Consider the following 25,071-nt stretch of genomic DNA (forward strand, 5'->3'; position numbering starts at 1 on the left):
AAAAACTCCTTGGGTTAACAGTCTGCTCACATATATACATTTTCCTCTTCTGTTCCATTCATACACGTGACAGCAAACGCCAGAAAAATATTTGAATCTTGTCCACAACAAACGTGCGCACATTACATTAATGTACCCTAATACAAAACTACACCTCCCAGAATGCCTTGCCGCTGTACAACAGAAACTACATGTACCAGCATGCCTCATGCCAGCTACAAACTATCACTTACTGACTCGGTCCTAAAAGCTATGCATGAACACAAGACTGACAGCGAATTCTACTTTTCAGCCACTTCTCTTCAGCTGTTCCATGAGTCGCAAACCTATGTGTAATGACTTACTGACAGTCTCCCAATACAGCTATCATCTACGGAAGGAAAGAACACTAAAAACTACCCACCCCAGCGTGCCGTGCGGCAAAAGTCCTGAACGATGAACGATAATCTGAAAGTAAAATGTGTGCGCATGCGTACGAGCTATGGTTTTCATAGAATGCATACTACAATTCCCAGCATGCCGTAAAACTTTTGTAAGAGGCCCAGTGGGAGGACTCCATGTCCCATCACGCTACGCGGCGCTGGGAGGGGGAGAAAGGGAGAAGGGGCGGAGCCAGCAGCGGGCGGAGGCGGCTCAGACACACTCAGCGCAGAGACACGGAGGAGGAGAGAGAGCCGCGGAAAAAACGGGGATTTACCGGAGAGCAATAAAGGCGCACCGCGTAATCCCAAGAACCAGCAACCCCCTGGTGTGTATAGAGCAGCGACCGACCGAAGGGAGGTGCAACAAGGGCCTGGGGGAAGGATATAGAGAGAGAGATAGAAATCCCAGTGTGTGTGCGCGACTGGGGTGAGAGCCAGATCCCTCGCACGGGCAGCCGGGACTATCTGGACTACAGCCTTATATCTTGGGGTGCCACCTGGGAACTGGATCACCGAGGTCGAGAGATGATGTGACTATGCTGAGCGTGACCGGTGCCGGAGCAGCCATGAGTGGCAGAGAGGAGCAGGAGCCGGCGGGGAGCGGTCAGTCTTTGCTTCGGGGGTGCTGCTGTGTGTGTGTGTGTGTGTGTGTGTGTGAGAGAGAGAAGCACCGTGGGGTGTCAATTTACGGGGGAGTGTGCACGGCTAGCAGTGTGCATGTAATGTGGCTTTGCAAGTTCCAGGGGGCAATGGTTAGTCCTCTCCAACATCTGGTCCTCTAGCTGTTATTGTACTACAAGTCCCAGCATCCCCCCACCTCCTGACAGCTTAGTGTTTGGGGAGGGAGAGGGGTTAGTGATACTTCACTGCTTTCAGAAACAGCCGTGGGGCCTCAATTCGTCCATCCCTGGGGGGACTTCTGACATATTTCTGTGGGTAAGTGTCTCTTGTGTGCGTTAGCCCAAGCCATTCATAGTTGTGTTTAGAGAGAGAAAGCTTAGAGTCATGATGTACTGTGATATAAACACAAATAGCTGTGTTCTTTAGAGCATTTATTTATATCATACACACACAGAATTGGAACGTTCATACACTCTGTGCTGGGATCTAATCTCATGGGGGCCAATTTCAGTCTTCCTCTGGTATTTTCTATACCAGGGGGTCCGTCTGCCTCATACCTTCAGGATACACACGACGTGTCCCAGGATTATAGTGTCGTTTCCCCTGTGTGCTATTTCTTTAATTACCTTTTCTAGGATGTTTTTTTTTTTAAATCATCTCTCCCTCTCACCTGCTATTAAAGGATACAATGTAACATTTTGTAAACTGAATGACAAGCTGGGTTGCATTGAGATTTATCTAATTTGTTGCAGGCAATATCCTTGCGGGATTCTATGTTTCCTGCATGTATCCTCTCCAAATCCCTATATAATATTTATTTATGTTATATAGACTGTTACAAGCTTTGTCTATTTTCTTTCCTGTCTTCTCATTTACCAGTATCTAGCCTAGGTATGCATTAAGTGTGCACCGCCAGCTATGTTTATTGAATAATACTGGAAATATTACTTCAGCAACAGCTGGAGGGGATATGCTGGATATTCCTGATCAAAATATATGCCTTACGTTATCAACTTCCTATCTTTTTGGGGCTTTCTTACTGGTGACTTCATTCTGTGGTCTCTGTTTTATGTATCTCTCAGTCTTTATGTCTGTTTCCATAGTCCTCTACATATGTGTGGCTGAGCATGTGCAGTATAATGTCACATACATAATACAAGGCTACATAAATGTGCAATGCGCTTATTATGAAAGAAAAGTTAATGCATCTAACTTAAGTAACATTTATACACACTTTATTGCAAGTTTATCTGACTTGGCACTTGCGCATGTCATTTATGTACTGAACATACACAAATCTCATACTACATCTTTGTCATGATAAAGCTTCTTCCTACTATATTGCTTGTCTGTCTGTCCCAGCTTTATGCTTGTCTGTTTCAGTTTTTATGGTACCCTGTTACATTGTTTCTTTTCATATTAAATGTCTGTCTCTTTATGTCTCATTTTTTTCTGTTTTTAAAAACATCTGCATACCACTCTGTAACTTGTAAGAGATGCCTTTGGTCCAGTTGTCCAGTGGGTGGATTTGTCATATTTTGGCTGACATAGACAGAAAATTAGGACTGACCATCCTGCTTGTTTGATGGTTGAATGTCCAAACTACCAGACCATATTGGTGTATGTAGGTTGACCCAAACAGTGAATTGGATATTTGGAAAAAGCCTAAAGTAATGCCAAAGAAACCTGAGACTAGCGCATACGTTAGGCTACAACACTTTCTGTGAGATATCCAGGTATTCCCTATATGATTAAATCTAAATCTCATTATAGTTTTACATCAGCTTTTACATCACTCTTTAGAAATAATAAAACACTATGTTTAATTTGACCCGTTGTTAATTAGCTTTTCTCTGTTAATGGCCAGGATAGGCCAATTTGCACAGATGGCTCCATTAGCTGCATGGTCATTTGATAGACTCACATGCTCAAACTTTTGTTACAGGAGTTTTTGAACTTTTTGCATTCAAGCAACCCATTTGTGATCAAACATTTTAACAAAGCATATATGCGAAAGATGCATGGAAGCTGTATAGTGGTCATCCAACTTTTGTTCTAGTAATAACAATAACCAGAAGTGAATGGATATTTACCCCACATTTTACCTGGGCTCTTTATCCATGGAATAGTTTGACGAAGGTGCGCAGTGCAGTTTAGGAGCATCGGCTTTCTTGTCTGTCACCCTGTAAAACTTGCACCCATCCTTATTGTTTTAATTGTATGAGCTTGCTCCCATAGTCCTCTACACCAATTTTATTCACACCAAAGGCTTCTAGATACCCAAATCATCCTTATTGGATTTCACTTTAGGGGTGGCACAGCTGTTGTGTGTTATCAACCCCAAATGATAGGCTGCAAAATGACTTATATAATACAAGTTCAAAGTTTGCTAGGGTTCTTATCACCAATAGCAACCAGCATTTACTGGCCTCTTGCATAAAGGCAAACATCTCATTAGTTGCTATGGGTTATTGACCTGGGCAAACTGTGTCTTTTTTTACAATAAGAGTATGTGTTCAGATTTTAAAAATATTGTCCCTGTCAATGAAGTGGTGGAAAGAAGCAAGGCTAAGGGCAGCTAAGGGTACAGCGTCTGTAGATTTTTTCCAGGAGTAATGGCGTATTCTTGTTACAGGCAAAAGATGGATGGAATACTAGCTTCTCCTTTACAGACTGCTGTATCTGCCATTCTGACAATAAATAAAATAGGTCAGGGGAGACCACTGTTTGTACTCCAGCTGTTGCTCAGCTTCAACTTCCAGAATCTTATAATTCAATGAACTGATGGAAAAATTCTGAGACTTGAAGTTCTGCAGCACATTGCTGCCTATTCCATGTGTGGATATATCCTGGCAACTTTGTATTATTATGGTTAATAAGTATTTTAAAAGTGTCAAAACATTACACAGTACCGCTGTACATTAGAGGAGTGAATACCTTAAACACTTACATACTGACAGATACAGTAAAGAGGGCCCTGGTTGTTAGGGCTTACAATCTTGTGAAGATGTTTGCTTATGTATACCTGTTTGTACAAATATGTTTAGATCACACTCTTTTTGTCTATTTATGTACCTGTATTGTTATATTTTAGGCCTCTTTCAGCATACTTTTTGTTGTAGCATCCTTTAGGCCAAATCTCTCTCCCTCTGCAAAATGATCTATAGCTCCAAAAGCAAACTGACTCAGTACTGTTCTTACCAGTCTGTCTCTCTCTCTCTTACCTTCACTCCCCCTTCTCTTCTAATTAATAGTTGCCATTATACACAGAGAAAAAGGGGGGAAGGTCAGGGGACATATGCCCCAGCTCAGGTGACATTCATTGTCTGCATCCCTCACTTCCTCTTTCTCCATGAATCCCCTGAGATTAGATCGCTAGCTAGGGCAGTGGGCATTACTGTGTTAAGGTGGCCATACACGGACCGATAAAAGCTGCCGACAGACCGAGTCGGCAGCTTATTGGCCCGTGTATGGGGGCCCCCTCTCGATCGGATGGGGTTAAAAATCTCGTCGGATCGCGGCCGCATCTGTTCGTTGATGCGGTCCCGCAATCCGATCGCCCGTTTGCGAACGTGAAGGATCCGATCGTTGGGCCCTAGGGCCCACGATCGGATCAGCCCGATATTGCCCACCTCAAGGTGGGCATATCGGAGGGAGATCCGCTCATTTGGCGACATCGCCAAACGAGCGGATCTATCCGTGTATGGCCACCTTAAGTCTGTAGTTCAATTTGTCCATATCTGATTTTGAGAATTACCATATATAGCCAGATAACAAAACTGGTGCAGTTGTTTCTCATCTATCTCTGTATTAACCAACTTTATTTATTGGCCACACTTATCTTCTTCATTAGGAAGGACAATAGCCTGGGTAATATAATTCTGTCTGTAATGTCTGTATATTTTCCCCCTCAATTCCCGATACAAGTTATAAATCAGTTTTGGTTTCTGCCCCGAGTCCTAAAAGATCGCATTGCATTTGACTTTTTGTTCCACCCAGTTATAAAAATATGGTTAAAATTCATTGTAAGCCCTAAAGAAGAACTAAACCTTAAAAACCACTGTGGCAAATATGCCAAATTTTTATGTACTGAGCTTAGTGCCCCAGTCTATAACAGTAAGGCCTTCAATTTTGTCTCCAGCAGCTCACCATGTTGGACTTTGAAGTATCAGTGATGCTGCACATGCAAATCTAAATTTGTTACTGTGTTTATTTGTTAGCTTTCTATCATGAGTTTTAAAAGTGCATTGTGGGATAGAAGAGCGCAAATGTGCTATATGGAGTAGGTGGAACAAATCTGGAGACAGGAAAAGGCCTGAGGTATTCTCTTTGTCCACCATGTATACAGATAAGTGTCTGCATATGTTACCCCACGTTCTTATGTTTTACTTGCTTTATTTGAAAATGGCTTGAGCCTAAATAGCATGACCTGTACTAGAATGTGTGTGTGTTTTTGCCAGCTGCATGGAGTATTGTTTTTCTTCTTAAGTTCCCATAGGTAAAATCGTTGGAATAATATTAAACTGAACATAGTTATTTATATACAGTTATTGATCAAAATTATTTCACTATAGGTATGTCAACAATAGCAAACCAAGGAATGCATCTTGATAAATGAATGCTTAAACATTTTTAAATTCATTTTCATGCATTACCATTGTTAGAGCATAGATTGGCATGCTATATTTACTCTAAAGTGTTTTGCAATAATTAAATATTGCTCAGGAAAGGTGGGATTTTTAAGTCAGTATTTCAAATATAAATATCACTGATACTTCTGAATTCACAATCATTATAATTTAAAAGAAACTTTTATTAAATGACTCTTCCCCCCCCCCCCAAAAAAAAACAACTAATAAAACTTGACAGGGGTTGATGTTAATAAAGTTTCTCCCTACATACTACAGGTTTCTTTTTATCAGATATAATTAGTGTAGGATATCATTTCGGCACTGTATATGTAAATTTAGCAAAATGGTTTTGATTCTTTAGAAAACCAAAAGCTTGCATCCATTAGGTCAGTGCTGATATAGCAGTTTTACTTGCTAATAGATGTATAGTTAGGGCCACTGCAGTTAACCTCTAATATTTAAAATTAAGTAACTCCGCCAATTTGCCTGATTATTGATCGTTTTGATTGCATCTTATTCCTATTTTGGAAAGTTGTGGGTTGTATAGATTTTTCTTTGCAGCCCTAATCACATAATCTGTAAACAAAATTTTGTAACCTTCATTTATGTTGTACCAACATTTTACAAGTTGTATCTGATATAATGTATTCATAAAACTTCATTGATATATATGTGTGTGTGTGTTAATTTGTATACATTCGAATACTTTCCCCTGTAGAGCTCGCAATCTTAAATTGCCTAATATTTCTAAACATTAGTTCCCATACACAGAGGATACCATGTATCTGGAATGGAACCAGTGATATTAAATAGGCAGATTTTTATGAAATCCAAAATAAATTCTAGGTTTGGGTACATCTCTGACACATTCTTTTTTTCTACATAATATATATTAATTTATGTTCCTTTAATACCCAGCCAAATAACTCTTTACATGTTAATCTATGTATATGCATATGGCTGAGCATGTCAGAGGAAGAAAAAACATACTTTGCTTCAAACCTTCAAGCTTTTACTAGATAGCTATCATATCTATATAGCAGTTTGGGTAAGCAAGTACAACAGAGAGAAACACAGGGTAAGAAGTGTCATGTGGAATCTTTTCTTGGTATTTCTATTAATGTGTTCTTGCACTTTCTCAGATCCAACTTTATTTGATATCAGTGGCACGTTCAGGTCAGAAAAATGGTAATCTGCCTGGATGCAGGTTCGGAATGGTCATTACTACCTTGCACAGGTCGATTTGGTAGGGTAGTTTGGTAAATTGCAGACTTTTTGCAAGATAATTTCCATGTAGGAATTTGGGGAGCAGTTTTGACAGAATATACTTCAACACTTGCAATATCCTGTCTGCCAATCCTTCCCATTGGCTGTGTCTCCTTACTGCCAGCTTCCCAACGCCCTTAAAAGCAGTACAGTTTGGTCATCTGTCTGTGTAGCAAGGCGTACGATAACAAACTGTTTAATGCATAGACATATTGCTTTGATTACCTGGAAATAGGCTGCTTTTCGTTTGTCAATTTGTGTTGCAGCTGATTTGTAAGTAAAGTTAATAAATATATACTTACTAGTTCTACTGCACTAATATTCACAGCAATGTTGCATTGCCTTCTCCCATCCAGCAGACACTCTCCACTATACTTTTTGTGTGCTATCTGTGCAGGAAGGGAGAGGTGCCAGCTTAAGCTTAGTTATCAGATCGATGGTAGAGCCCTGTCGGATTTCTCCTCCCCACCCTCTCCCCCTTCATGCCCTGGAGCCTGTGCTGGCGCTCTCCCCCTCCCTCCCACTCTGCTGCAGCAAGGAACGGTTGGGGGTCAGCAGAAAATATGTGGCAAGGACCTGACAGACAGCAGGCATCAGAGAGTAGGCCGCATCCCAAAGGAGAAAGGGAGGAAAACAAGAGAAAGAATTGGAGAGAGCTGTGAAGGAGAGAGTTGGATTTTACAGTTATGGATAGATGAGAAAATACATGGGGAATGTACAGGAGGTGATGAAGTAATCAAAGAGGAAGATGAGCAGTTTTCTGAGGTAAGCGGTGTGAATAAAATGTAGCATTGTATGAGGAAAAGTGTGAGGGTTGAATGAAAGATATATTGACTGATACACGCTGTAGCTGTAATTGTTTAAAATTCAGTGGCACGTTAAGTTTAAGGGGGCACAATTCCTAGCCACTGATACCTTTTCCACTCTATTTTCAGCTATTTTGTTGTACCAAATCAATTCAAATGGCATCTTTAGTGGGTGTATAGATTGCACAATTATTCGTTCTTTCTTTCTACACACATATTATATTGTGTGTGTCTTGTGTGTGTATATATACACCCAATTCATTCCACCTGTACCTTTTTAGTTTTGACAGTTGAGAAACTGGATTTAGTTGAAACAGAATGGCAGTGGCCACATGTTGAAACCATTAGGCAGTTTATTTAAATCTGATTTTATATGAAATACAAGTAATGCCCATTAATCACTTGCAACTTAAGGTGGACATATACTATAACATCCTCTCGTTTGGCAAGGTCGCCAAACGGGCGGATCTTGAATCCGAGCGTTCGGCCCTGGATTAGAATGCTGCGAATGGTCGCTGACGGGTCGCAGGACTGCATTAATTAGCCAATTCGGTCCTGGATTATAGAAAAAAAATCAAACTTCATTGATCGATATCTGCCTGATTTTTGGCCTGATATCGATTGGGAGGACCCGTCGGGAGCGCCCACACATAGGCAGATAAGCTTCCGAATTGGTCTAAAGAAATGAATAGAAGTACTACTACCCGGTTTTCCAACCTAAAAGTGTGTGTCTGAAAATTTCCTCCCCCCTGTAAAAAAAAAATCTTATCTTGTCTTGGATGAATTCGCAAATTGTGTAAGGGTCAGGCCACACTGGGTGAAAAAACGCCAGCGCTAATCACACGCGGCGATTCGTTTTCCGAAGTTGCCCAAAGTTTCCACTTCAGACGACTTCGGAAAACGAATCGCCACGTGTGATTAGCGCCGGCGCTTTTTCATTTCAGCCGGCGCAGAGTGAGGGAAGGCATTTGGGGAGATTGGACGCCAGGCAACCAAAATGAGGCGATTAGTCGCCAGGCAACCAAATCTCCCCAAAACGCCCAGTGTGGCCTGACCCTAAAAGCTGATGCAGATTTTGATCAGTTCATGAATGCTTTTAAGATCAACTCAATTGGGTGAATTCCAGCATATATATGCAATTATGTCTTATGTAAGAATTTTCTTCTACATGACATGCAAAGCTATATAACAGCATTTCTCCCATTTACTTCCGAAGTATTTTTTTTTTTTACAGGAGGCTACGGATGGGATATGTCTGTTCAGTAAAGAGACTGTATGGCAGCTCACACGCAAAAACAACCTGTATATAAATTAAGCTTACTATGCATATACATTTTAATACAGGTGTGGTACGCGTATCCAGAAAGCCCCAAATTATTGTAAGGTGATCTCCTATAGACTCCATTTTAATCAGATAATTAAAATTTTAAAGAATGGACTTCCTTTCTCTATAATAAAAAACAGTACCTTGTGCTCTATGGTAGCAAAGCTGCATGAATCCATATTAGTAGCAAAACATTTCTATTGGGTTTATTTATGGTTTACTTATATACACGAGTATAAGCCGACCCGAGTATAAGCCTAGGGTGAGAAATGCAGCAGCTAGTCAGTACCTGTGCCAACTTTTGTGATTCTGCAGCAGGCCAGCCAGTAAAATCCTTAAAGGAACAGTAATGTCAAAAAATAAGTGTTTTAAAGTAATGAAAATATAATTCAGTGTTGTCCTGCACTGGTAAAACTGCTGTGTTTGCTTCCGAAACACTACTATTGTTTATATAAATAAGCTGCTGTGTAGCCATGGAGGCAGCCATTCAAAGGAGAAAAGGCTCAGGTTACACAGCAGATAGCAAATAAGATCTGTCTGTCTAATGTTGTTATTTGCTTTCCATTAGTTAACCTGTGCCATATAGTCGTTTTCAATTTCTGCCATTGTTCCACAGCGTCTTGTTTATATGAACTATAGTAAGTGTTTCTGAAGCAAACACATCAGTTTTACCATTGCAGGGCAACACTACATGATATTTTCATTACTTTAAAACACTAATATTTTTTGGTGTTAATGTTTCTTTAAGTTAGGTATGATGTGCCACCTGGGAGACTGGAGAGCTCATGTGCTGATGTGATGATCACACAGCCACGGTACCACAATGCGCTTGGTTGCAGTTGAAAATTGCACCTAATAGAGTGTACATGTGGGGACAGGTTACATTGGCTGCCTCCTGCCTCAAACGTAGATTTTATGTGCAGGCACACTGCAGCCAATCGCTTAACAGCATAGGAGGGTCCATCGTCGATTATGTGACAAAAAGGGTCCTCTCCTCGGCAGGCGGCAGCTCGGCTCCAACTAGAGAAGTACTGGCAGGCAGCTATGGGCGGAAGCAGAATGACTTATACGTGAAGCGGTGAGCCCACTGCACAGAATGACTGATGCGTGAATTGGTGGGCCCACTGCTGCCAATTACATACTGGTGCAAAAGCGATCGTAGCACCCAGATGGACCAATTGGTAAGGTAATTTTTAACTGACTCAAGTATAAGCCGAGGTAGACTTTTTCAGCTTATTTTGGGTGCTGAAAAACTCGGCTTATACTCGAGTATATACGGTAAATGAACAACTTAAGTTATGGAGATCCAATTTAAGGAAAAAACCCTTATCCGGAACCCCCCAAAAATTATTAACTGACTTAAGGTATAGCGATCCCTATCACAAACACTCCAGATCCCTAGCATTCTGGATAACAGGTCTCAACCTATTTTAAGACTGGTCATCCCATTAGCTTTGGGTATGTTTCATTGGAGAAAATACTTACTGTATTATTGTGACTAGTTCTGGGGAAAAGGCGCCCTGGACCGCTGTGGTGTCTGCAGTATGGTAATGTCTCTTTCTAGTAATTTAATTTTGTCTGCCTGCCCCAAACAAATGATTGGGTAGGCAGCCAGCAAGAGGGGTGGAGGCAGGGAGAGATCACTTATTTGGCTTCCTTAGGTGCTCTGACCCCCCCCCCCCCATGGTTTCTTTAGTTTAGGTTTGGCGTGTGATAGTTACCCCAAGTGAATTTTAACATTTAAAGGTGGTTCACTTTTAAGGTAACGTTTATTATTTTATAGAACGGCCAATTCTAAGCAACTTTTCTATTGGTTTTCATTATTTATTGTTTTATAGTTTTTTACTTTTTCTTCTGACTCTTTGCAGCTTTTCAAATTGGCATCACCGACTCCCTTCTAAAAAAACAAATGCTCTCTAAGGCTACAAATGTATTGTTATTGTTACTTTTTATTACTGATCCTTCTATTCAGGCTCTCTCCTATTCATATTCCAATCTGTTATTCAAATTAATCTATAGTTGCTAGGGTAACTTGGACCCTAGTTACCAGATGGGTTAAGATGCAAATGGAAGAACTGCTGGATAAAAAGCTAAAATTGTCTCAAAATATCACTCTGTACATCATACTAAAAGTTATCTCAAAGGTGAACAACCCCTTTAAGCAACGGTAGAGTAAACATTGATTTTAGGATGAACATTCTTTATACCATACTTTATACCATGACGGTGTCCCATGGAGCAGTAATGGTGTCTGAAGAAAAAAGGCCTCTGCAACTAATTGAGACTAGCACTGGTTAGCTTTGCCGCCTTACAGTGCTGGGATCCTGGATTCAGTTTTCACCAGGGCACTCTGTCCTGAGTTTATATCTTCTCCTTGCATGTCTGTGTGTTTTTTCTTGCCACCCCAAAGTAGGCACTGCTAGTTTTCTCCCGCACTCCAAAAATATGGTGGTAGGTTATTTGACTTGTGATGAAATTGTCTCTGTGTGCATGTAGTAGAGGGCTAAGACTGTAAGTTCACTGGGCCAAAGTTTGAACCGAAAGATAACCTATATAAAGCACTGCATATTATTTTTGGACAGAATAGCATGTGGAGAAACTTTAAGTGAATGTTGGGGTACCATTTAATCATTTCAGACTGCCGTTGTAGCAGTTAATTCGTTTTATTGGTTATGGTTTTTATAACCCACCCAACATTAGGTGGTTATGAATTAGAACTTCAGGAAAATGCAGTTTGCCTATTTTTTGTTGGCACCCAGGCTATTACCCAGTCAGGCCCGGATTTGTGGAAAGGCCACCTGGGCCTAGGGCGGCAGGATTGTAGGGGCGGCTTGCTGCCCAACCACACCCACATTGGTTCAAAAACACTGGGGATGCACAGGAAATACAATAATTTTTTAATTTCCCGTGTGCCCATCCCCATTGATGATGAAAAAGGAGAGGGAACGGGCGACAAACTGCAGTGGAACTAGGGGCGCCCGCTATGTAAATCCGGCCCTGTACCCAGTGTTAAACTATTTTTATGACCAACAACAAACCTAAAACTCACTGTTAACATCACAGGAAGAAGAAAAGATAAGGGGAAATAGCATGTATGTACACCTAGGTGAACACACGCCGCTTTAGATTCAAGGATATTTTTCAGCTGTAGATGCTTGAATGAGATTTTCATTGAGCATTGATTCACAATGGAAAGAAGATTTATATTGCTGGGTAGAAGATGAGCTAATATGCTGGTGTGTGTGTATGTGTGTAACTGTAGAAACACATTTTGGTACTATATGTGTTATGTTGAGGTAAAAAGGGTCGCAGCCCATTAGAGACATGAAGTTTCCCCCAGTCAGACTTTAGGGGAGGGATGTAGGATTTCTCGCCACAGCATTGGGTTGCTATGGAAACACCAGAACTTATAACAAAAATCCTACAAATCAAAGGGAATTTAAGTACTTTCTGCTCCAGATACTGAACCAGTTAAAAACCAAGTACAGTATATGGGTTTCATGGATTAAGTTCTTAGAACCTGTTTAATATTAAGAACATGAAGAATGGACAGAATAGTAAGATGTGTTAATATTGGGAATATACCTTTACACACTTTGAGGTGTAGAAGTGCTAACTAATGAAAATAACAGATTTTCTTGTGGGGAGCAGATCTGTATAGAAAGAGCTGTGGTAAGAAAGGCATATCATAGAAAGCATTATAAGGAGGGGTTGTGTGGAGAGAAGGAGGAGTTATGGGGTGGAGTTACATGGAAAGAGAGAGGAGGTTTTACGGGCACCAAATATACACGTATCGTGATGTTTTAGTTGACACCCCTTCAACTCCTGCCTTTTAAATGGTACATAACCATGTACAGCACAGAGGTGGCATATCTTAGAATTGTGAATCTGTGGCCGTAGCTGCTGCTCCCATCTGAGGATTTAGACACGTCTGGCTGCTTCTACCAACTTTGCCTTCTGACAGCAAGCTTGGAAGCAGGAATCTGTGGAATGGGTTTGGTGGTATTTCACATGACCTTTGAGACACTGAATTCTGTGAGACCCACTGGTGCTGCCTTTCTCTTAGTTGAAGGATTATCACTGGCATAAAGGGGAATGTATAAAGTTTTAGCAATTCAACTATATTCAATATATTCTGCAGTGCTGTACAACATTTTTTTGGTTGTACGTATATAGTTAAGATTTTGTTTCATTGTTAATATTCTGTGGCAAATACTGTGACCCAATAAGGAATTTGGCTCCCACCCTATAATCTTTGTGTCACTTTTTAAAATCTGTTTTGGTTTTAGATTGTTTAAGTGATTACACAACCCAGAGGTGGATGCACTGTGTGTCACACCAGCATTTTAACACAGCAGTGACTGTATCATGCAGCACAGCATACATATTGTATTACTCAGGATCCTAAGCCAGTGGTGTCTATATGCTTTGAAACTGTTAATGGGTGTTAGTCTTGAAAAACATGTGTTGAGCAGCCAGAGCCTCATTTCTATGGGCCTGGCCAGCTATGTCCCTCAAGCTCACCTCCTCCCTCTCTTTCTTTCCTTCCCCCCACCCCAACAGCCTCTGGTGTTCTGGCCTTCTATCCCCTGGATGTGCATGGAGGGAGAAGTAGCCAGCCGCATTCCTGGAGGCTGAGGGATGTGCAAAAAAACCAGTGGAAAATTCCAGCCCTGCAGCCTGGGAGAGAGGGAGCAAAGAGTGTGTGTATGGGGGGGGAGGTAGTATTTGGACGCTGAAAAGAGATTGAACAACATGCTTCTCCTCACATTACTCTCCCCCCATCTGTGCTGTGTTACATGCTGAGGGCTGGCACTGCCAGGTCCCCTGCCTGCTGCTAACTGCTGCCTCTCTTCCTGCTCTCTTTCCTTTTGTATATATTAGCCTTTTTTCCTGTGCGCTGTCTGTATTCTGTGCTCAAAGAATTTGTCTGCTTATGCACCACTGCCTTCACCTTTTTTTTCACCTCTTGATCCAACCAGCTTTTTGCCTGATCTGTGGCTTTTTATTTTTTTATGGTTTTCACTTCTGTTTCTTCACAAACTTTTTCCTTCTATTTATTCTTTTCACCTCCATTCTCCTTGTTTGTTGTCTCGTATATATCCAATATCGGCCTTTAGCCCCAGTCCCTCTTAGTGAAAATGATGCTAGTGAAAATGATGCCTGCCCTAATGTGCACTAGGGTTTTCTTTCTCCTTTTCCTTTTTGTTGTTCTTTACACTTATTTTCTGTGTCTTTTTCTCAATGTCCACATGATTTACAATTTACTTAGCCTCCCTTCCACTCACTGAAATCTGCTTCCTTGCTGTTCCTTAGTGTGTATACATTGTATCTGGTACTTCCCTTCATGCGTTCTTCTCTTTTCTGACACTATGGCTGCTTTACTTAAGGTGTAACTCTTCCTTTCTGTAGCCAGAAGGCAACACAATTCCAACTGCTTTCACCCCTTCACTATTAAAGCCTTTCCTTACTGTTAGTAGTTCTCTTAAGTTTGATCCTGTTTGTGGTACAAAAACATTTTGCACAATTATATAATTTTCCCTACTTGCTTATCTGTGTTTATTCACTCCTCATTTTCTTTCTGCCTCAGTCCCCATCTTTCTTTCTAGCTTTTTCTTTGTATGCTTTTCACGCTCTTCTCTTATTCTGTGCTTGTCTCACTCCCTCTGCTTTTTTCACTCAGCCCCCCCCCCTGTTTCATTTCTGCTTTTCAAACTCCTTGGCTTCTCTCTCTCTCTCACTTGCATGCTCCTTTGGTTTCTGTTACCTCTCTCTTCACTTACAGCTGTACCTTATTTGATGTCTACATTTTTCCAGTGCACATATACCTTTATTTTTATTCTCTAGCCTCTGCAGTATTTTCCCATTTGTGTGGGGTTTTTTTTGCTCTTCGTCCTCATCTGTCGTCTGTTCTTTCTCTCTTCCTCATTCTGCTTTTCTTGCGCTTTTTCCCTCTTTGTGCTCTCTCTGCACTTTTTTCATCCTGCTTTTCCTGCACTCAGCTCTTCTCTCCTGTGCTTCCTCCCTGTTTTTTTGTTTTTAAATCTTCTGTTTTTCATGTATCTTCATTGGTTTCTTTCTTTTTACCCATATTTTCAATATATCACTTTTTCTCCTCCTTTCTCTGTTTTCTATATACATGACTGAATTTGGCTTTTTTTTACCTCACTGTTTCCTGTGTATTCTCCTGTGACATCACTTTCTTTTCCCAGGCTATCCATACACTCCACTGTTATACACTCTTGAGGGCAGCTGCCATTGGAGAATTAATCAGGGTCTCAAGATTAAAAATATTTATGTCGGCATTATTTTGCCAGTATGATCCAGTTATCCAACTCCCAGATGTTTTCCTGCCTCAGTGATAACTTGTAATTGCTGCAGCAGATTACCTGAGATATGGCTCACTCCTGACTGCTTATTTGTCACACTAATCGCTTCTAAAAATTTTATATTTTATATAAGTTGGTTAGTTTTCAAGCATTGTCTCTGTATCCAAGCTACTTTGGCTGCAGTGGGTTTAAACTGATGGTTACCATGTGTTATTTTCCCCCTTAAAGGCTGTCTGCGATTTGAAGAAAGTATCTGTTTGATGCATCCACCCTGTAAACAAGGACACAAAGGGCAAAAAAAAAAAAGACTAGCTTTGTGTTCTCTAAGGGTCTGGCCACACAGGCAGATTCAGGGAGATTAGTCGCCAGGCTACAAATCTCCTCTTCTTTGCGGCAACTAATCTTCCCGATCTGCCTTCCGCTGGCTAAAATGTAAATTTCCTGGGGGCAGACACACTGAGTGCTTCGTATTCCGAAGTTGCCCGTAATTGCCTCACGAGGAAACTTCGGGCGACTTTGGAAAGCGAATCGCTCCATGTGCATGCCCCCAGGCGATTTACATTTTAGCCATCGAAAGGCAGATCGGGGAAATTCGTCACTGCGAAGAAGAGGAGATTTGTCGTCTGGCGGCTAATCTCCCCGAATCTGCCCGTGTGGCCAGACCCTTAGGGATCAGTATTTAATATTTGTGTGTAGTTTGTTCCTTTTGCCTCGATATATACTTTCTGTATAGTATCCTTTATTAGATTAGTATACATGTTAATACTGATATGAAGGTGATCTTTATTTTACTGCTAGTTCACACTTTGCCTTTATTAGATTTTGATGTGCTTTTTCTCTGCTAATATCCCCTTGTACAAGGGTAGAGAGGCAGGCTGTTTCCTGTATCTTATTATTTTACCCAGACTTGGTTGTCTCTGTGAAAGTGACACAGGTCCCTCTGTGTCCCTGTTCTACCCCCACTCTCCCATGTCAGGTCCCACACAATACTGCTCCTGTGAGCTGAGAGCTGCATTGTGAGACAGAGCTCAGTATCCTGCCAGGTGTGTACAGATAGGAAAGGGGAGGAAGGGGGGGGGGATCAGTCAGGCCTGCAGCTGGGAAGGAATTCAGATCCCCCAATACACTTGCTCTACCTTTGTAAAGTCCCTTAACCCTGTCATGGACATTTTCTACTTTTACGAATACTGATGGCATTCTAATTATTCTGCTGCATTTTATTTTTATTTGCCTATATATGTATCTAATAAACAAAGTGTGCTTTACCTAGTTTTTGTTACATTTTCTACCCTGAAAAACATTTACTTGTTTATTTTCAAAGGGCTAATACAGTATATAAATACGAATTTATGTAAATAAATATATTTTTTAAGTAAATATGAAGTGTATGCGACGGAGGCTGAAATGTATTGTGCTTTACATGAAAATGTCTACAAAGTCTAGTACAGTACTTGAAAATTTGGGTAACTGCCATTCAAGGTTTCTACACACCTATAGGACAAAATGTCTGTTAAATAAGGGTGTTACTTCCATTATTTTTATTTTTTTATTTTTTTTTTACTTGTAGATACTGATGCAAGAAAATATCTAGTAGTCTATATAAATCTGAAATAAGCTTGTTTGGCGAGGTCAACCCACAGCTTTTTTTCCCCAATGTGTCTGCATTGAGATGGGCTATATTGGGCTAATCACAATACTGAGATTGCAGGCTGTTGGGCCAAGGACTGCATCAGCAAGCAAATGTGGGCCTCACCCAGGTGGGATTTTTTAAACCTTCATGTTTAATATCTGGCTGACTTTTGTCCACATGTTGGTCAGGCAGGTCCTATGCATGGGCCTATAAGCTGCCGACTCATATACTCTTATTTGTCTTGTGTGTGGCCACCTTTATTATAGTCAGGAGAAATCTATTTCACATTCAGATTTCACATTGACTTCAATAGAATGGTATATTTGCATGTTTTGCAACTGCATGCGACAATACATTTGAGAATGCTGTCTGCCATCACACTAACACAGGGCTGTAGAGATAAACTGCACCCTGCATTGTTTAAACCTTTGGCTGATGCTGGCACAGGTACAGATTGGGGGCAATATAAGGGATTGGCTGCTGCTGGCTCAGGTACATGGGGCAATATGGGGCTGCTGGCACAGATACACAGATGTTTGAGGGCAATATGATGGATTTTTGACTACTGCTGGAACAGATACAAATTGGGGCAATATGATGGATTATTTTGGTTGCCGCTGGCATAGGTACAGATTGGGGGTAAAAATATGATGGATGTTTTGGCTTTTGCTGGCACAGGTACAGATTGGGGCCTGGGGGCAATCTGGGGGATTGACTGCCATTGGCATAGGTACAAATGGAGGCAATATGATAGGTGCTGGCACAGGTACAGGGGGCTATATGACTGGTAAGGTGGGAAATGGTAATGCAGGACTAGGTGGGGGGGCACTGATTGAAGCCTTGGCCTAGGGTGCAAAAATAGCTTGGCCTGGCCCTGCCTCCGTGTGTGTGCCATTCTCTGCTTGCCCAGTGCTGCTTGTGTGTGCCATTCTCTGCTTGCCCAGTGCTGCTTGTGTGCGACATTCTCTGCTTGCCCAGTGCTGCATGAGTGCGCCATTCTCTGGTTGCCCAGTGCTACCTGTGGAATGTAAGCCTGTTAGGGGTTTGTTTTTGGGATTTGTTAGCATTTGGAAATTTTTGTTAAGGGCCCCTAAGGTGTTGTGTTGGGGGGTTGTTGTATTATCCACAGGGGAGGATGAGGCATATGGATTTAAGGGTATGCTTTTAACATGACTTCAATTTTTCACACATGAGTGATGAGGGATTTCCCTGTAGTGAGCACCAACCATTTGGTTTTTTGGTGTGCTACCACCGTTAATGTGGATATTATCTTAAAAGTTCTTGTGGTAATGTGGGTGTGGTTTAAAGGGGGAGTGGCCAACACTGACTTCCATTATTGGCCCTCCTCCACACAGGCCAGTAAAATGTTGGCCCTCGGTACCACAGAATTTGGACAGCACTGCACTAACACATAATTTGGCGGTTTCTCCACCAATTACTCCATGTCGTCCCCATGTGTTTAGTCATTGAAAGAAATGGTATGCACCTGTCACAGTGCACCCAAATTTGATCTCAAGCAGAGACCAAATGCACACACAAGCTTTATGTTTATGTCACACACAGTAATTTCTCTGGTGGTGGTGAAGAGGCCAATACAGTACAGTACAACCCCATGTCCAGTAATATAGTTTAGAGTTTATTATACTCAAGGATTGATCATAATGTACATGTCTCATAGACTTTGCTTGGAGAAACATTCTTGCATTCTGTCATATGAACAAATTGCTGCATGTACCCTAAACATTATGGGTGAGAAAATTAAAAAATGTGGTTCAATAAATAGGTATTTTTGTGGCATCTTACAGCAGCCCCTCGTGCATTTGCCAGAATCCACCGATTGCCAGTCTGAGCCTGGAGAAGCATGATGGAGAGAAGCAACAGTCTCCCTATGCCTAGTGCACAAAATCCCCATTGTCCAGCATCGAAGGGGAGAGCATTTTCAAACATGCACAGGTGTTTTCCCCTTTCATGCTACAGCTAGAATTCACTGTTGCTTGTATTATTGTATTCTTTAAAGGTGTAGTTTAAATTAACTGTTATACTGTGATGTAAAAAATTATATTCTGAGACAATTTTCAGATGGGCTTCATTTCTTATTTTTTGTCAAATTTCAGTTATATAGCATTTTGTTCAGCAGCTATCAGGTTGGTATTTCAGCAGCTATCTGGTTGGTAGGATATTTACCCTAGCAACCAGGTAGTAGTTTACAGTGGGAGGCTGGAATATGAATAGGTGAGGGAATGAATAGAAAGATAAGTAATAAAAATTAACCATAACAATAAAATTGTAGTTTTATAGAGAAATAGTTTATTGGCTGCAGAGGCCTGTGACTCCCAATTGAAAGCTGGAAAAAGGCAGAATAGGACTATAAAAATATATGAAGACCAATTGAAGTTATAGGAATAAGACATTCTATTAATAACATACTAAAATGACATGGATATCAGTGAATGTTTTAATAAATTAGTATGAGCAGTGGAAGAGGCCCCTTTCAAAGACCCCATTTGAAAACTGTAAAGAGACAGAAGAGAGAGGCAAATAATGACCAATTTCAAAGTCAGGTATAGGTCAATTTTATAACATACTAACCCCCATAGTACCCCCATTTAGTAAAAGTTTGCCCAGGAGCAGTAACTCATAGCAACCAAAAGATGTTTGCTTTTATTCAGATAATCAGTTAATGCTACCTATCCCATCCTACCCATGGTTGCTATGGGTTACTACTCCTGGGCCTTTTATTACATACCAGCTATAAAAAGTTAGCTTAGATGTGAACCATGCCTTTAAATGATGTTATGCTGAATAGTTATAGATGCACAAAAGATTGCATGCTTTGTATGTCTTTTCTTCCTTGGTAAAACTGTTGTACACCCTTGTCTTTGATATGCCGATTGAAAGGTTAGGGTGCCACAATGTTTCCTGATAAACTGTTTGAACGGCGTTGCAAGAGGATACCGGGCCCACTTGCGAAAACAGCATAGCAGCTCCCACCCACAACCAAAGCTCTCCCATGCCTGCTTGCATGGCCCGGCGTCGAATATTTAGAAGGGGGATTAATATGCTATAAAGGAAGCCAACCCCTCAGTCCAGGCCCCCCGTTCTCCAGGCCTCCAAGACCACAGGGTGAGCTTCTTTTATAGTTAGGCCATTGACTCCAATTGTAATGATAATCATGTGTAAATAAGGCATCGTGTATAGAAAAAACTGTTTTACTGAATGCTTATATCATTAGAGTTCAATGTCCCTTTAATATAAGGCTATGCCCATTTTATCAGGGGTGCAGCGCCAATGAGTCGAGAAACTCGCATTAGGAAGCACCCCACAAGGCTGCAAACATCCACTCCTGGAAACTTTAAGAGCCAAATTTCTGTTTTTTTTATCCCGGAAATTCGTCTCTTCTAGTGCAGAGAGTGCAATTGCACAGACCGAAAGCCGCTTCAGTTGGCAATATGCCTGGGATCGCCCCTGTGTTTTATGGTGCTAACCTGTAAGCAGGTGCATTACCTTGTATTGTATTATATGATATAGATTTATATATACATATACACATCAAATTTTCCTTTATGCTGTTTATAAATTGGTTTTCCGTAGAAATCACAATTGTCGTTCACAGAGCTGCACATATAAACGTTTTTCATTGAAAATGGCGCATTATTATATCTTTAAATTATTATATCTTGACAGGCAGACAACTCTACCTTTACTTAGTATCCACTCTCTTTGAAATTGTATTGCATGTTATGCCAGGATTGCAATGGGAAGTCTGCTTTGCCAAGTGCTTGTTCGAGGCTACTGTGGTTGGCTTTTGTGGCAGATTCTGCATGTAACCAAATTGTGAATGTAGTGCTTCCCTAACCAGTTCCAAATACAGGTATGGGACCTGTTATGCAGAATTCACGGGACCTGGGGTTTTCCGGATAATGGATCTTTCTGTAATTTGGATCATCATAACTTAAATCTACTTAAAAATAATGAAAGCATTACAGAAACCCAACTGGCTGGTTGGATCAAGTACAAGTTATTATATTATTACTTATTTCTGAATATGGTTTTCTGGATAACTGATCCTATATCTGTACTATTATTAATTTCCTGGTGTTGCAATTTCTTGCTGTTACCTGTCTTCTAACTACAGCCTTCTTTGGACAGGCACAAAGTGTTCTTGAATATATCTCTGTCCAGTGCTGAGAACAATTAGTATGCAAGAATAACGTTAGCTATAAAACTGTGGTCTATAGATAATTCTAAAGTATAATAAGCATGCAATATGAGGTCAGTCTACCATTTCTATCCTTAAATGGCATAATACAGGTCTATTGTGGGCTTAGAAAAACAGTGCATGGTCTCTAAAACTTTTTACTAAAAATAAAGTACTTCCATGTTTAATGTAAAGAATTGGATATAGCAATGGCTATTTTTTCACCAGGCCAGTCCTCCTTTTTGGAGAAAAAACTGTACCAGCCTAGGAAAAAACTACAGTGCAGTGCTGCCATCATACCTTATTACTGATGTATCCGACTGCAGCTTGTGCATGTGCAACAAAATATCATTTTCCGACTTGTACTCTACTGCATATACGCATGCCACCTGGCTGGTAGGCTTGTGGGTTTGTTTGTTTTTTTTTCAGAAAAGGTGGCAATCCTAACTTCATATATTCTGTTAGCTCTTTTCCTGGGCTGGCCATATTTTCTCTAAAAAAAAGAACTAGCTCTAGGAAAACAATTGAGCAATGGGATTTACTATCTAAGGGTAAGGGCACACGGGGAAATTAGTCGCCCCAGCGACAAATCGCCTCTTGTTCGGCGCAACAATCTCCCCAAACTGCCTTCCCCTTACTTCCCACCGGCTATAATGAAAGATCGCCAGCGGTATGGCACTCATGTCACTTAGTTTTCCGAAGTTGCCTCATGAGAAAACTCGGGGCATCTTCGGAAAAAGAAGCGAAGCGAGTGCCATACTGCTGGCGTTTTTTCACCTCTTCTTCTGGGCGACAATCTCCTTGATCAGCCTTCCCGCCGGCTATAATGAAAAATCGCCAGCGTTATGGCACTCGCAGCGCTTTGTTTTCCGAAGACGCCCGAAGTTTCCTCGTGAGGCAAAGAGACAGAAGCGCCGCGAGTGCCATACTGTTGCCGATTTATAGCCGGTGGGAAGTTAGGGGAAGACAGATCGGGGAGATTGTCTCCCTGAAGAAGAGGCGATTAGTCGCCGGGCGACTAAATCTCCCCGAATCTCCCTGTGTGCCCTTACCCCAATACTTATATTGGCACCCCCCCCCCAATAAATCGGCTTTTCATTTGCAGTCTGCTTGTGTTTGAACAACAATGCAACTTAAAATCATTCATATTACTACATTAGAACAAAGTTGATGTGTTATTTTACCCTGTCCTGTACGTTACATTAACAATACAATAGTAGAATGGACAGGGATCAATATCATAACAGAATAATTAAATGCAAAAATTTGTTCACACTTCCATCTGAAAAGCACAAAATTGGTGACCTTGCTGCACATAGAAAATAAAGTGAAGGTATTGTTTGTATGAAATAATTTTTTTTATACTTACCCTAGTGTTGGTGTTTGGTTGCCTGGGTCCCTTACCATAGCAACAGGATAACACCAAACATTTTACCACAGAATAAAATGGCAAATTTTTTTCTTGTTAGGTACATAATGAACACACAGGTCACTGCTTTCTCTACATATAGATGCAACTATGAGGGCTGAATTTGACACACAGATTTTATTTTTGTATTTACAATCAGGGGCCAGGTGTAAGGTTACACAATTCCTTTAATTATTAGTTGAGGAATTATAAAAGAAATCCAAAATGCAATAATCTGAAAAAATGTGAATAATCCTTTTCATTACAATTCTGGAGAATTTAAACCCATTTAGAAACTTTGCATATTTTAGTGATCTGTTCATGGGTTAAATATTCAGCCCTGCTTATGAGCAATGTGACCCAGTGTCGGAGTGTACTCATTCCTCTCTACCCTCCCTACCGTCCCACCACAAGCCCCTGCTGATCTCTCAGTATTTTGCTGGGGGTGGAACGTCCAAAAATAGCTTCAGTGGTTGTTTCTGGCTCAGACTGGTCACTGGCCTGAATGGTCATTAGACAGTCCCCTGCTCCAGTCCTGCAGATGGTCTTATCACCTTTCCATGTTTATTTGGTTTAAGGCTACTTAACCCTTCTCAATGGCCCCTCCTCCCCCAAAATCAGTAGGGGCATATGGTGTGGAATTTAAATCCCCTTACAGAGTCCTGTGGAGCATGGCAGTGTGTAACCCTTTCCCTGCTTGGATGGTGAAACAGTAAAGTATTTGCTATACAGGATCTTTTTCCCCTTCTTTTTTGTAACCCCTACCTTGCTAGAATGAAATGGGAAAAGGTCTATGTAGCGTGGCAGTGTAAGCTCAATCTGTCTCCCTCCTCCCTGTTTCCCTACTGCGTGTCTGTGTGGTTATTCCTGGTCTGTCTCAGATGTTGGAAAGAGGTGATAATGTCTTGGCGGATCTGTCTCCCTCCCTCTGCTCTTCCTCTCCCACACTCCCCCCTTCCCCAAACTACTCTCTCTCTCTGTTTATTCTCTGTCTTGCATTTCCTCCCCCCTCTGTTTTTCATCTCACTTAAAATACGCTTACCCTCATCAGTCTAAGTTTATTCCTTTATTTCTTGTTTTGATGCTTTATTTTAGCTCTTAACTCAATTTTTCAGAATCTCACTTTTAAAATTATTTTAGGTACTATTTTTCTCCTTCCGCTGTCTTATTTCCTCTTAACCAGACGCTCTTTGGTTGGACATTGCTTCACATGTTTGGGAAGACACTATCCTTTCAGAACCCCCCCCCCCCTTCCCTTTTTTCCTTTTTAGATACCTCCTCCTCTTCCCCAGGGCAGGGGTCCTGGAATCCCAGCTCTGCCCTCTCCTGCTCCAGGCCGGATTAGAAGTGGGTGGAGTAAAAACCATGTGGTGTTAGGGCAGAGAAAGCAGGGTGTGAGATTACAGAGGCTTGTTTATTCCCTCATAGGTCCAGATCTTTCCAAATCTCCCAGGTCTCCTCACGTAGAACAGCCTTCCCCGTCTGACAGTGTTTTTCTTCACTATATGCACGAATAAGCAGCACTTTACATACCTTTTCCTTGACATCTTGTCCATGTGCACCCTGTAGGGCTGTAGGTGAAAGTCATTTTTTTCTTGTTAGCTGGCAGATTCTTTCATTTATCGTAAGAATGTGGGTGGGGGTTCTGGGTTAACTGTAATAAGGCTTTGTCAGGTGCTAGAGGTGAATTACTGAGTTATTCCCCTGTGCAGAGTTGGGATTTTAATATGGGGAATATGAATACTTCAGCATATAAAATGTGCAAGGTGTGTGCTGTGTAGCTGTATTGCTGAGGGCACACTCTTCTCTCCTCCCTCTCTCCTTGGCCTTATCTTCCTGCCTCCTAATCTCTCTCTGCCTGTCTCTCTCCCTCTTGGCTCTCCATAATTACAGGGTGGAACAGATGTCCCTGGATCTGTTTCAGATCCAACATCCATTAGAATAACCTTCAGCACCGTGTTTGGAGGGAGGCATGCACTCTTAGTGCATCATATAACAATAGTGAGCATGATATACTGTGTCATCACACAATGCGGCGTGTTCTGCCTGCTTTTAGAGACTTATCATTAGTGCAGCTTGATCAATATCTGGGGGCACACAGTATATTTATTTACCAAGGTCTTGATGCTAATTATATTTAATGTAGCATATTCCAATTCCTTGTCTACATGCACACAACTTTCATGTCCAGTGTCATTTTATATAAAATTGCTATTGTTATGAAACATATCTTTGTATCAGTTTGTAGACGATTCATTTCTATAGGCCAGCATGCCCACTATAATCGTCTGGAGAATTCAGTTTATCAGAATAGTTCATGGAGCATTTCAGTGTATAGAATTAGAGTACATTATCACTATGTACATGACTCACAAGTTCGGATTGGGCTTGCGTACACCGGGAAAAAATCCGGAGGACCTCTGCTGCCCCAAAAAA

At 41.2% G+C, this 25,071-nt stretch overlaps 1 protein-coding gene across 2 annotated transcripts in view; it reads left to right on the top strand.

Annotated features, from left to right (window-relative positions):
• The first annotated feature begins 601 nt into the window (after positions 1-601).
• ahdc1.L (AT-hook DNA binding motif containing 1 L homeolog) overlaps positions 602-25,071 on the top strand; it is a 56,840-nt gene continuing 32,370 nt past the window's right edge. For both annotated transcript variants that reach the window (XR_001934384.2, XM_018246427.2), the window contains exon 1: positions 602-1,025. Coding sequence is in view for 1 of the 2 variants with exons in the window: in XM_018246427.2 (XP_018101916.1) it covers positions 959-1,025 (67 nt within the window). In the remaining variant the exon portion in view is untranslated. The remainder of the gene's footprint in view (positions 1,026-25,071) is intronic.

Source organism: Xenopus laevis, chromosome 2L, assembly GCF_017654675.1.
Source record: "Xenopus laevis strain J_2021 chromosome 2L, Xenopus_laevis_v10.1, whole genome shotgun sequence".
NCBI classification, from domain to species: Eukaryota; Metazoa; Chordata; class Amphibia; order Anura; family Pipidae; genus Xenopus; species Xenopus laevis.